Below are 14329 nucleotides of genomic sequence, written 5' to 3' on the forward strand. Positions count from 1 at the left end.
AGCTAAGTCTTGTCTCCCAACGGCGTCTTTTCTCTCCAACTCCAGGTCGCTGGATGGCCGGCTACAAGTCTCCCATCGAAAGGGTCTCCCGCACGTCATCTATTGCCGGCTGTGGCGGTGGCCAGACCTTCACAGCCACCACGAACTGCGCGCCATGGAAATGTGCGAATACGCCTTCAACATGAAGAAGGACGAAGTCTGTGTGAACCCCTATCACTACCAAAGAGTGGAAACGCCAGGTAGGGCCAACCCAGGGGCCCCTAGGGGAAGGGGTTGGGGGAGCGAAGGGAGGGGGGGGGTCTCCTCATCAGAAGCCCCAAAGTGGGCCGCGTTTGTGCGACTGGCTGCTTTTCTCCGCAGTATTACCTCCGGTTTTGGTCCCACGACACGCGGAAATTCCAGCCGAATTCCCTCCGCTCGACGACTACAGCCATTCCATTCCCGAGAACACGAATTTCCCAGCTGGCATCGAGCCTCAGAGCAACTACATTCCAGGTATGGCGTCCCCAGGAAGGAGAGGGCGCAGGAGAGCGGGGAGGGGCTTCCTTTCAAGCGCCAGGAAAACTCGCTTCGCTTTGGCCCCGAGGGCTTCAGGCCTCCTTCTTGCCCAGCTAACTCTGGGTGTGAGGGGAAGGAGACCCTTTTGAAAAGGGTGGGCTTCCTCCTCCAGGGCCTCTGTTATCCTCCCCTCCGGCTCAGATTCTTTCCAGTCCTGACCCTCCACTACTCCCCGGTGTACACACTACTCACCTGTGCTTCCAAGAAGCCTTCACTGCTTATTTCACAACCAGGTGGTAAGCAAGGAATGGCTTATAAAGCCCTCTGTCTTATTTTTTATTTTATTTTCAAAGACCAAATCTTGACCAGAGGAGTTTAGTTTATTTATTTTTTTACTCTTTTTAAAATTGTCATTGCACCTCCTACAACGAAATCAAACACCGTCTTCAGTGCACGTCAGGACCATGAAAATAAACACAAACACACACCCTTCGCCCTCCACACATTGAACCGGAAACTCCCGACACCACACCAACACTGCACTATACAGCAAAAGAGCTACTGCCCTGAGATAGAAGCTGTTTTTCAGCCTATTTGTCCTTGTTTTTATTGTCCTGTACCGTCTGCCAGGTGGTAATAGTTCAAAAAAAAAAAAAAAAGGGTTCCCAGGAAGAGATGGATCTTTGAGGATGTTTTGAACTTTCTTAAGGCAGCGGAAGGTATAAAGCTCTTCCAAAAAGGGGAGAGGGCAACCAATGATCCTCTGGGCAATGACCTTAACCCTCTGGAGTGCTTTCCTACCTGCCACTGTGCAATTGGCAAACCATACAGAGGTGCAGCAAGTTAAGATGCTCTCTGGTGCAACGGTAGAAGGTCACCAGCAGTTTTTCATTCAGTTGTTGTTTCCTGAGAAATCTCAGGTAGTATCATTTTGACCAGGGCTGCAATATGAGAGCACCCCAGGTCAGGTCCTCTTTTAGGGTAACACCCAGAAACTTAAAACTGGTCACTTGCTTTACTTGGTCTCCCTGAATAAGCAAGGGCTGGAGGTCTGATCTGTTTACTCTTTTATGCTCATCTTTTGGGCCTTTCTAGCTGTTACATTTTGCAAGAGAGGATGCTTCTCCAGTAGTAGTAGTAGTAGTAGTAGTAGTAGTAGTAGTAGTAGTAGTAGTGGAGAATGGAGATGGAGGAGGAGAAGGAGAGAATGGAGGAGGAGAAGGAGAAGAGAATGGAGGAAGAGGGGGAGAAGGGAATGGAGAAGGAGAAGAAGGAGAAAGAGAGAATGGAGAAGGAGAAGAGAATGGAGGAAGAGGAAAAGGAGAGAATGGAGGAGAGAATGGAGGAGAGAATGGAGGAGAAGGGAATGGAGAAGGAGAAGAAGGAGAAAGAGAGAATGGAGAAGGAGAAGAGAATGGAGGAAGAGGAAAAGGAGGGAATGGAGGAGAGAATGGAGGAGGAGGAGGAGGCCTTCTCCTGCGTGATTCTCCCCCAGAGCTCTCCTGACTTCTCTTAGAAGAGCAGCCAAGAGGCATCTCCCTTGCCAGCAGGCTTTTAATAATTTGTTCACGTTTTTATTAGTTTTGAGACATGCTTTCAACTGTGGTATTTGGATTTTGGTTGGCCTATCTTGGGACCTTGACTGAATAGAAAAACAGACTGGAAGACTGATAAATAGCTCGGGTGGGTGGGTGGGGAGTGCAGCTGGGGAATGGTGCGGCTTTGGTAAATCTCTTATTTTAATTTTCTTCCCCCTCTTTAGAGACACCGCCTCCCGGATATCTGAGCGAGGATGGAGAAACCAGTGACCATCAAATGAACCACGGTTTAGATGCAGGTAAATCAAAAGCAGAAATGAATATTTTTTTTGTGTGTGGGATTAAAAGGAATGGTTCTCTTGTCTCGCCACTCAACTCTGGCCAAGTCTTGAAAACTCATCCCATCCCTGAGAGGATTCCTTCCTCCTCTCTTTCCTCGTATTTGAGATCTTGCCTCCTTTCACCACCCTCCTCCCATCACCTTCCCCCACCCCTGGTCTAAATTAGGTCTCCAACCTTGGCAACTTTAAGCCTAGTGGACATCAACTCCTAGAATTCCCCAGCCTGCAAAGCTGGCTGGGGAATTCTGGGAATTGAAGTCCGTCGGCTTAAAGTTGCCAAGGTTGGAGACCCTTGCTCTAGATCCATGATGGCAAACCTACGGCACGCATGCCACAGGTGGTACGAGAATCCTTTGTGCTGGCATGCGAGCTGCAGGCAAACTTACCTCACTGCACATGCGCGTGCCTCACAGCTGATTTTCGGTGGGTTTGAGGCCTTTTTCGGCCTCCCAAAAGCTTGAGGAAGGCTTCTGCAGGCTTTGCAGGCCGAAAACTAGCCCTGTTTTGTCACTTCCTGTTTTTCCGAAAATACCGGAAGTGATGAAACGGGGCTAGTTTTCGGCCTGCAGAAGCCTTCCTCAAGCCTCTGGGAGGCCGAAAAAGGCCTCAAACCTGCCGAAAATCAGCTGTGAAGTGCAGTGCAGGGGGGTGGGGATTGCGCGTGCATGTGTAGGAGGCGTGAGGGGGGCGCATATTGCCTTCTGGGTGCTGGCACGCGAGCACCAGCGTGCAAGCGCGCACACAATTTTTGACACAGGAGCCCCAAAAGGTTAGCCACTACTGGTCTAGATTATTCTCTCCTTCTCTGCCCAGGAGTTATTTTTCCCATCTGTGGCTGATGGCTGACAAAGAAAGCAACAGTCCTGGGTTCAATACCAGCCACGTAGGGAGGAGATGCACATTGAACAGGGTATAACCCAGGGGTGGGATTCTACCAGTTTGTCCCGGTTCGGGTGAACCGGTAGCTCTAAGGTCAGCTGGGAGTGAACCAGTTTACTCCGATGATCAGCTGTTGGGTAAGCCTGTCCTGGCTATAGTCTGTGCTTTATTTCTGGGTTTTTCAGCTCAGCTACTTTGCGCGGCACAGTGGATTGCGACGCATCAGCTGTTTTACACACTGGCCTTGAAGCAGAAAGTGAAATGTAAACACTGCGTGTGCACTCACCAAACCAGTTGTTACACCGGTTGAATCCCACCCCGGATTTAACCCCGGTTTCCTAGCTTAGTTAGACAACAAACAACTCTTTGAGGGCACTTCTCAAGAAGAATGTTAGCCTGAGAGAGTTGCAGCTAATGGCTATACTGCTGATGTAAACCACAAAACATGACAACTGTACCTAAAATAGCTATTTATAATCATAAATGACTGAATGGGAGTACAAAACCCAATTCTGCTTTTCTCCCAGTTTAGTTCCATCTTTGCCATCTGCAGTTCTCAAGAAAAGAGATGGAGAAGTCCATAAATAGAGGGAGGCGGATATTTTTTTGAATTTGTTTGGCAAATGGCAAAATGAACCTTGTTAAAGTTGAGGGGTTTTTTCCCCCCTGTTGCATCTAAATTAGAGGTGGTGGTATAGCTTTTATTCACCCAGTCTAGAGCAATCTGGACACACGGAAGGGAGCAACAGCTTTTCAGATCACTTTTTGGACTCTAGAACCGTAACACAGAATTTCCTTGAGGAATTGTTTGGAGATTAGTAAGACCCTCAACTTAAAAACGAAGCTAATTTGTACACCGCACCAAAGCACTTTGGCTTAGCATGTGAAGACAATTCCTGTGGTTTATTCAACAGGTCACAATTATGCAAACTTTGGGTTAGTGCAGTGTGTGATCTGTCTCAAGAGTTAATTATTGAATTTTCTTCTGCCCCGGTAGGTTCTCCAAATTTATCTCCGAATCCGATGTCTCCTGCACACAGTAATCTGGGTAAGTGTAGCATGATGTGGGACCTTTGATTTTCCCCTGGGAGGTGGAGTCATAGAGGGTGCTACAGAACGGTGGCTTTAATGGGGAAAAACTGCTGGTGACCTTCTACCGCTGCACCAGAGAGAGTATCTTAACTTACTGCACAACTGTGTAAGGTTTGCCAATTGCACAGTGGCAGATAGGAAAGCACTCCAGAGGGTGAACGTCATTGCCCAGAGGATCATGGGTTGCCCTCTCCCCTCTTTGGAAGAGCTTTATACCTCCCGCTGCCTTAAGAAAGTTCAAAACATTGTCAAAGATCCATCTCATCCTGGGCACCCTTTTTTTTTTTTGAACTATTACCATCTGGCAGACGGTACAGGACAATAAAAACAAGGACAAATAGGCTGAAAAACAGCTTCTATCCCAGGGCAGTAACTCTATTGAATTCTACTGTATAGTGCAATATTAATGCAATATCAGGGGGTTTCAGTTCAATTGTATAGAATGAGAAGGTTGTATGTTTGTGTTTATTTTTATAGTCATAAATTGTACACAGAAGATGCTATTTAAATTCATTCTACGAGGTGCAATGACAATAAACTAAACTAAACTAAATTGTGAAAAAAAGACTCAACATTTGGCATTCTCCTTCCACTTTCACTCCCAGTTAATAAATTTATCAGGTTGTATTTTCTCTTGAAGTTCTGCCACCTGTTTCTTTCTGACAAGACGAATGTACGTATCCTAAGGAAGCAATCCACTCTGAGATCATTTCCAGTTCTCTTAAAAAAAAAACTATTTTGGTTCCTGAGTGAGAAAACAGATGTGTGGCAACAAGCCAGCTCTTTAATCTTGCACGAATATGATTTAAGTAACAAATGTCTTGTGGCATTTAGCTCGTTCTTGTCAACATCCACTGACAAGAGGCTCACAGGCACAAATAACATTTCGCTCAACTCAGCTTGGCTTGGAGATGCTGCCCACACAACCTCTACTGAACCGCAGTTCAAGTCCTCATCCACCATTTGGTTGTATTTATTGACAAATCTGGAAGTTGTTGTCATTTTCAGTGTTTCCATGTTGGGTCATCCAATGAAACTTGAGGAGTGGTATATTCAAGGCAGATTCATTGAAGTTCTTTCCACAATGCAGAGTTAAACTAAGGAATTCATTGCCCCAAAATATGGTGGCACCTTCGATGGCTTTAAAAGAGAATTATGGAGAAAAAAGCTGGTCAGTGGCTGGTCATTAGACTTCTTTGACAGTCCACAATTACTTCTATCTTGTAGACCAGAGGTCTCCAAACTTGGCAGCTTTAAGACTTGTGGACTTCAAATCAAAACTCCTGGCTGAGGAATTCTGGGAGTTGAAGTCCACAAGTCTTAAAGTTGCCAAGGTTGGAAACCCCTGTTGTAGACGGAGCATCGCAACCAGGAATATTTGGTGTCTAAGAATAGATCGAAGTGGGACCTACACTTGCTAGAAAGATGAATGGGAAGGCTGTGTTTGATTTTGGGGTTCAAATCCTCTATTAATGTTGCCCAAATGTATTTGGTAGGGGGCAGAGCTGCCATCGGCAAGATTCCCTCTTTGAGGGAGATGGACAGTTCAGAAATGTAAAAACATAATTAAATAAAATTATGGTTGAGGTGAGCCCGAAATTGTAAATATCAAAAGTTGTTTGTATCATTGAAAGCTTTGTTATTGTGTTTTTTCTCTTAAGAAAAAAAGATGTTACTATATCAGTTGTTTTTTCTAAAGTAAAACCTCAGTATTCAGGTTAAATTGCTGTGTTGGCACTATGCGATTAATAAGTGCGTTCTGGGTTGTAGTTTGGGCACTCAGGTCTCTAAAAGATTTGCCATCACTAATATAAGGTCTCCTGCTTGAGCAGTGGATCAGACCTCCAAAGCAGGGGTCGCCAACCTTTTGGACCTCAGGGACCACCAAATTCATAATTTTAAATCCCGCGGCCCAGAGGCCCTGGGAAAATCCCCCAAAAAAGCCCGCAGGAAAATTCCCCACCCCGTTTTCCTACCGATCGATCGTTCTTTATTTGGGATCGCAGGATACTGTCTCCAGCTCCATTCTTGGGGGGTCGAGAGAGAGAGAGAGAGAGAGACTTTTGGCTTCATGCAAGGAAAGCAGCAGAAGCAGCAGAAGTCTTTCTTTCTCTCCCCCAAACTCCGCCAGAAATGAGTCTTTTGTTGCGGCGCAGCCTCTTGGAGCAGGAGGCCTTGCAGGGTCCCCAAGACTCATTTCTGGCAGAGTTTGGGGGAGAGAAAGAAAGACCTTTGCTGCTTTCCTTGCATGCTGCCAAAAGCAGAAGAAGAAAGAAGTGGAAAGAAGCAGCCCGGTGGCCAGGCAAGACGCATGGAGCGAGTAAGGCAAGTTCCCCCCCTCTGCCCTTTCCCCCCTCCCCTCACTACCTCGTGTTGCTTGCAATGCAAGCGACACAAGCCTTGTGTTCCCGGGGGCCATGTGGAGGGTGGAGCCTTGTGTTCCCACACAGCCTGGATTAATTGCTTTGGGGAGTGACATTTCTCTGCGGACCCAAAAATTTTTCTCGCAGAGCACCAATGGTCCCCAGCCCACCGGTTGGCGACCACTGCTCCAAAGGACCCTTCCAAGTTTGCTATTCTATTATTCTGACTACCTGTACACATTTTATTATAAACTGTACCTGTGAGAAGAAGCAAACTTTATCCTCTCCATTTTTTTTTTTGCTTGCAGATCTCCAGCCAGTCACCTACTGTGAGCCGGCCTTCTGGTGCTCCATTTCCTATTATGAGCTCAACCAGCGAGTGGGAGAGACATTCCACGCCTCTCAGCCCTCAATGACCGTGGATGGTTTCACGGACCCATCAAATTCGGAGCGCTTCTGCCTCGGCCTGCTTTCCAATGTCAACCGCAATGCAGCTGTGGAGCTGACCAGGCGGCACATTGGTAGCCTCCATTGCCTTGTCTTTGGGGGAAGTGGGCTGGAAAGGGTGGTGGTGGAAGGGACTCAGGCCCTGTGTAAACACTGAACTCGACCAGGAGAGTTTAGCCGTTAGGACACACGTCGCTTTTCTGCTTACCTTAAGTCAGGGGTGAGGAACTGTAGCCCTTTTATGACGTGTGGACTTCAACTCCCAGAGTTCCTCTCAGGAATTCTGGGAGTTGAAGTCCATACGTCGTAAAGGAGCCATAGTTGCCATGATGGCTCGGGAATTCTGGGAGTTGAAGTCCATACGTCGTAAAGGAGGAAGTCCATACGTCGTAAAGGAGCCATAGTTGCCATGATGGCTCGGGAATTCTGGGAGTTGAAGTCCATACGTCGTAAAGGAGCCATAGTTGCCATGATGGCTCGGGAATTCTGGGAGTTGAAGTCCATACATCGTAAAGGAGCCATAGTTATAGCATGTTGGCTCGGGAATTTTAGGAGTTGGTCCAAGGTCATAAAAAGAGGCCATAGTTCCCCACATTTAATTTAAATGCTGCACATTTAATTACACAAGGCCGTCTGGCTTTGTTATCTTTCTTCTTTATATAAAATAAACTTAATGTTTGGAAGGCATCAACTTTTCTGTGATCTTCACACAAGCACATTTTTTAACTCTGTTTCTTACAGCTGGCTCTCTCTCACCAACAAAAATGGAAAGCTGGATTCCCTTCCACAGGATGAGAGCAACGACTTTAACAAACCAGTCTATCAAAATCTCCAGTGTTGAAAAAGTTGTGTTTCTTAATGGTGCTCTTTTTGAGTTCCGTTAACAAATCATAACATTTTTTCCAGATTACTTGGAATCAATGAACAGAGGGAATTAAATAGAACTAGCTGCCATGCTTTGGAGATTAAAAAAAAACAAAAACCCAAATAAACTTTGTTCCAGCTGTAGTGACTTCATCAGTTTTGGACCTTTTAAATAATGGAATTTCCATCAGTGCCTCTTCCTGGAGACTACGGAAAAGAGGGCTGACTTATTAGAAAGCAACTTATTGCCTAAGATAACTTGCATGCGGTAGTAGCTACAGCACAGGGAAGGCACATTCCAGATGTTTCAGACTATCGTTCCCATCAGCCTTTAGCCACGTTGTGAGAACTTGTTCAAAGTATTGCAGTGTAAATTCAGCGCCAGAAAAGTAAAACACAGGTGGCTGAGGCTTCATTTAACTTCTTTATAAACACAAAAAGTAAATTTTACAATACCAGTTGTAGATTTCTCCAGCATGGAGCAAACTCACACAGAAGCAGACATGTTACAGGTTCAGAGCAGAACAGCAGCAACTCAGGAGCTCAGAAACAGGCCTCAGTCTCACTTTAGTTCAGCAGGCAAGCAAGACACACAGCAGAGGAGAGAAGCAGTTTCACTTTCAATAGACAGACTCGGAGCTCAACAGAGTTGCAGAGCTTAATATAGAGCCACGCCTAGGCTACTTCTAGTTTCAGTTTCCAAACAGTCCTCATTGGCTGACTTAGTTGTTATGCCTATTCGTTGGCTGACCTTGTTACCAGGATCTATTCCAGTTCATGAATATACTCTGACAGAACTGAAACCCCAGATTCCTGAGTGGCATCCAATTGCCTTTCCCTGGAATGCAGAGTGGTTCAAATTCTTTCCAGCTCTCCATTTCTCCCCCCTTGGTGACCCAGGATAGGTAATTCAGCCCAGTCTTCTCACTGCATGACCATCAGGCTATCCAAAAGGTGTTTTTTTTTCCCAGAAGGCAACTGGACTTTCTTGGTTTTTCCTTAAAAATGTTTCACCTCTCATCCAAGAAGCTTCTTCAGTTCTGGATGTTTTCAAGGAAAAAACAAAAAAGTCCAGTTGCCTTCTGGGAAAAACACCTTTGGGATATTTATTTATTTTATTTTATTTGGTTTGTCAATTGCTTACAAGATAATAGGTATAAGTAAAAACATAGTTATGAATACATGGATACATATAAGAAAAATAAACAATAGGACAGGGAGAGTAGGCACGTTGGTGCGCTTTATGCACGCCCTACAGACCTCTTAGGAAAGGGGTGAGGTCAATAGTAGACAGTCTAAGGTTAAAGTTTTTGGGGTTTGGGGAAGAAACCACAGAGTCAGGTAGAGTATTCCAGACATTGACCACTTTGTTGCTGAAGTCGTATTTCCTGCAATCAAGTTTGGTGCGATTAACCTTGAGTTTGTATCGATTGTGTGCTCTTGTATTGTTATGGTTGAAGCTGAAATATTCATTGACAGGTAGGACATTGCAATGGATGATTTTATATACTAAGATCAGACCGAAGGCAGCGTAATTCAAGGTTTTCTAGGTCTAGAATTTTGAGTCTGGTGGCATAAGGTATTCTGCAACGAGTAGAGGAGGCCATGCAGTAAGAAGGTGCCTTTTGGGAAAAAAACACCTTTGGAACAACCATGACCTGGATGATTGAGACTCTCCATAGACACAGTCAAGATATGTTACAAAACATCACTTAAGTTGCTTTCTGGAAGAAGGGTGCAACGACCTTCCATGCCTCTTGCTGCCTGGGAGGACCCAAAGGAGTCCTGGGCTTCCAAAAAGAGATCAAACTCTTTGTCTTCTTTGCTGTCCTGATGCTGAACCTGTGTTTTCTAGGGAGAGGAGTGAGACTGTATTACATTGGAGGGGAAGTTTTTGCCGAGTGCCTTAGTGACAGTGCCATATTTGTCCAGTCCCCCAACTGCAACCAGCGTTATGGCTGGCACCCAGCTACCGTGTGCAAGATACCGCCAGGTAACCTATTTTGACTCTGCTTCCTTTTGTGTTTTGTGTCTTTCTCTGACCAATTATTACCTTTATTGTCAAGAGTACAACATGCGTGCAGTGAGATTGGCTGAGCCTCCCTTCGTGCACCCTCCCCAACACAACACAACTCACGGTGAGGACAGAAGTCCCTAACCCAGTCCCAATCTTATTACACTAGGTGACCTGGTTGCACAACACACCGGTCCCGCAAGTCTATCGTACCACCTTGACATGAAGTTCAAGAGTCTGACAGTCCACGGGTAGAAACAGTTCTTCAGCCCGTTGGGGTGGCTGGCTGTGCTTCTCTATCTCCCACCCGATGGCAGTAGAGTGAAGAAGGGCCGAGTGAAGTGAGTCGTCCCTGAGAACTTCTGTCCAATGAGTTGGCCCAGAGGACTGACTCTGTGGCAGTGAATCTCTGCAATTGAGAATCACAGCAGGATTTCCATGGGAGACCCTCTCTCGCTCTCTCCCTCTCTCTCTCTCCCCCCCCCCCAAATTAGCTGCCACTTCTAGGAAGAAGGAAACACAAACAATGAGATTTGAGACTGTCGGTGGTGGTATGCTACCGGTTCAGACCGGTTCACCTGACCCGGTAGTTAAAAAAGGCCTCCGAAGATCAGCGGGGAGGAGAAAGAAAAGTGCAGGATCGGTCCTCTTACCCACCCTGCACTTTTCTTGTTCCTCTCAGGTGATCGTGGAACAGGTAGGAGGATCCCACTGCTGGAGACCGTGTTGTTGTTGTTCTTAAAAGCCCGTATTGGCATGTTGAATGCAAGATTCATCTTTTCAAGAACTTGGGTTTTCTGGAGGACCTTATCCAGTTTTGCAAAACAATTTGCATTCATCTCCCGCTTGGATCGGTCTAAACTGGTTGATAGCTCTGTTGGTAGGTGCGATGGAGAATTAGAAGGAGGTGGGGTTTTTTTTGCATGCACTGGAGTTGCAAAGAGAATTATGTCCGAGAATCTCTGAATAAGAGGTGGACCTCGGGTTAGGCCAGAATCATCAACTATGGCAAGTGGATTTCATTTCGGAGAAGTTGGGAATTCTGGGAGTCAAAGTCCTCAGCTGATAAAGTTGCCATCATTGCCAATTCCTGGATTAGTTCTTACCCGACTGGTATATCGGCCCTGCAGTCAACACGTGCATGCACAACTTACATCTAGACCAGGGGTCTCCAACCTTGGCAATTTTACGCCTGGTGGACTCCAACTCCCAGAATTCCCCAGCCAGCTTTCTGGGAGTTGAAGCCCACCGGGCTTAAAGTTGCCAAGGTTGGAGACCCCTGGTCTAGACCACAAAATCTAGCTTCTCTTTTGCCTTGCAATAAATCTCTGCGTTCTGACATAGGCTCAAAATCTTCCTTAGAATATTTGGCTGGCTGGACTCATGCAGGGAATCCTTAAAAAAAAGGCCAAATGCTACTATTGGTTTCTGGCCCACATCCGAATCTGAATGACATCCACGAAAGAAGCCCCCATTTGAACTGGCCCTCTCGTTTCGCTTGAAGAAAGATCATTTCAGCCACTTATCAATTTTTGGATTTCTTGGCTAAATCCCCAGTTTCAGAAGTTGTCTGTGCTGATGGATCAGAGCAGTTTCTGTTGAAGCTGACACGAGCCACTTTACACGACGAGCATTAAAGTAGAAAAGCAAAGCAGGTAGTCCTCGAGTTATGGCCATTCATTCAGCAACCGTTTGGAGTTACGAAGAGATTTCTCTCTGCTTCCGTTTAATGACCCACGTCTTTTGGGATTACAGAGACAGCTGGGACTGCCTGGAGTGCTGTGGCCAAGCTATGTGGTCCCCTGGCATTATAACTAGAGGACTTCCTGTATTCCATCATTTTACAGATCTCTACAGTAATACAGAGAACAATTTTAGCTTAGTAGAAACCTTTTTGTCTTTCTCAAAAGTTATGTTACTCTATCTTTCACTAGTTTTCTATTTTCTTTGATTTGTGAAAAGCTTTAACGCCATCCCAATTTAGAAATAAGAAACGGCTTGTCTTGAATATTTTAAAACACTTGATCTTATGATCTTATGACTGAAGATGCACTTGAAAGCTGAGAGTGTGGACTCTTGAGATCGAAAAAGCGAAGAAAGGGCTAGAAAAATGGCTTGGGGAAAGTCTTGCACTGCAAACATCATGAACTGCAATTGCAAAGATTTGTGTGTGTGTGTGGTGGTTTAATTTCAGATAGAGCTGCCTGTGTGTTTGTGTGTGTGGTTTTAACCTAGGAATGTTGTGTCTCTTGCTCTTCCAAGCCAGCGTAACTCCTGGCCTTCATTGCAGATTAGCAGGTCCTGCCTGCTTATTTTTGGGAGCTGCTTCAGGGCTTGAAGCATGCAAGAGAGGCCAGGCCAATGCAGCTCTAAGTGGCCGTAACAGAGGGATAGGGTTAGGGTTAGGACTTATGACTATTGCAACATCACCAGGACATGGGAACAGAATTCAGGCGCTTGGCAACCGGGATGTATTTATGACGATTGAACCGTCCTGGGTCCTGTGGCCACCATTTGAGATCTCCCCAGTTGGCTCCTGACAAGCAAAGTCAATGGGAAAAGATGGACTCGCTTAACGACCATGGGATTCACTGAATAACTGCCATGATTTGGTTAAGAAGCATGGCAAAAAAGAAGATTGTAAAATTGGGTGCAAGCCACCTTGCTTAACAATGGAAATTCTGATTCCAGTTGTAAATTAAGGACTACCTAGCCATAGCCATAGCCCTTAGACTTATATACCGCTTCCTAGTGCTTTTACAGCCCCTCTCTAAGCGGTTTACAGAATCAGCAAATTGCCCCCAACCATCTGGGTCCTCATTTTACCCACCTCGGAAGGATGGAAGGCTGAGTCAACCTTAAGCCAGTCAGGATCAAACTACTGACTGTGGGCAGAGTTTGCTTGCAATTCTGCATTGTAACAGGAAGGAAGGAAGGAAGGAAGGAAGGAAGGAAGGAAGGAAGGAAGGAAGGAAGGAAGGAAGGAAGGAAGGAAGGAAGGAAGGAAGGAAGGAAGGAAGGAAGGAAGGAAGGAAGGGCATCAGCAATTGTAAGTACTTAGACTTACATATCGCTTCAGAGTGCTTTCCAGCCCTCTCTAAGCGCTTTACTGAGTCAGCCTCTTGCCCCCAACAATCTGGATCCTCATTTTACCCACCTCGGAAGGATGGAAGGCTGAGTCAACCTTGAGCCTGGTGAGATTTGAACTTCCAAATTGGAGACAGCTGGCAGTCAGCAGAAGTAGCCTGCAGTACTGCACTCCAACCTCTGCATCACCGAGTCTAAAAAGACATTCTCAGTGGTTGCCCCCAAAGTGTTCCATCCATCCCTTTTTCAAGGACCAAGTTCTGACATTTCTCGCTTTTGACACCTATGTCCAGCTATGCTGGCTGGAGAATTCTGGGAGTTGAAGTCCACAAGTCTTAAAGTTGCCAAGCGTGGAGACCTCTGACTTAGTGAATAGCTGACATTCATAACGATTAATATCCCTGTTTGATGTCCAAGGTGGCCTCTTTACATTTTCGTTAACCCAGCAACTAACCAAATTGATATATGACGACATCACTGCTCTCTGGCATTTACTAGCAGAGCCAATACTAACATGTACCTTGCGGTTTCACAAAACCTCACATTGAGAACAAGAAGCTCTTGATTGATTATTTAATGGGGAAATTTACCCTTGGAAGGGGTTGCCCGCTTTTTAGAAAATTAGATCCCTTCCACTTTTTTTTTAATTCTAGAGTTTTGTGCATCTGTTTCACTCACCTTGAAGGCTTTGGGGGAGACTGTTCTGTGTGTGGTGAGCTACTGAAGGACCCAAAAGAGGTCACGTGGAGATGCCGTTAGAGAATGCTTCCTAACTTTGCCCCTCTTCTTTGTTTTCATTCTCTGTCCTCCAACAGGGTGTAACTTGAAGATATTTAACAATCAAGAATTTGCAGCCCTCCTGGCTCAGTCAGTCAACCAGGGTTTTGAGGCCGTCTACCAGTTGACACGCATGTGCACCATCCGGATGAGCTTCGTCAAGGGCTGGGGGGCCGAGTACAGGTCAGCATTTCATGGAATGGAAGGGGAGCTCCAGGAGGCCCAGAGTTATGGGGGGGGGGAGGGCGGGGGAGCGTCCCGAGTCCTTAGCTCCTCTTGGATTGATTGGATGATTGGGGGACTGAAGGCTAAAACATATGAAGAACGTTTGCAGGAATTGGGTATGTCCGGGGGTGGGATTCTACCGGTTCGCACCTATTTGCTAGAACCGGTTGTTAATATTCTAAGCAGTTTGGAGAACGGGTTGTT

General features: G+C 46.0%; 1 protein-coding gene across 1 annotated transcript in view; it reads left to right on the forward strand.

Annotated features, from left to right (window-relative positions):
* SMAD3 (SMAD family member 3) overlaps positions 1–14329 on the forward strand; it is a 76365-nt gene that overhangs the window by 56298 nt on the left and 5738 nt on the right. The window contains exons 2-8 of the mRNA XM_026673126.2: positions 46–239; positions 361–495; positions 2261–2335; positions 4254–4304; positions 7020–7232; positions 9878–10015; positions 13939–14083. Coding sequence (XP_026528911.1) covers positions 46–239; positions 361–495; positions 2261–2335; positions 4254–4304; positions 7020–7232; positions 9878–10015; positions 13939–14083 — 951 coding nt within the window. The remainder of the gene's footprint in view (positions 1–45; positions 240–360; positions 496–2260; positions 2336–4253; positions 4305–7019; positions 7233–9877; positions 10016–13938; positions 14084–14329) is intronic.

Source organism: Notechis scutatus, chromosome 11, assembly GCF_049901735.1.
Source record: "Notechis scutatus isolate UNSWTSFEM ecotype Mainland chromosome 11, rNotScu1.2, whole genome shotgun sequence".
NCBI lineage: Eukaryota > Metazoa > Chordata > Lepidosauria > Squamata > Elapidae > Notechis > Notechis scutatus.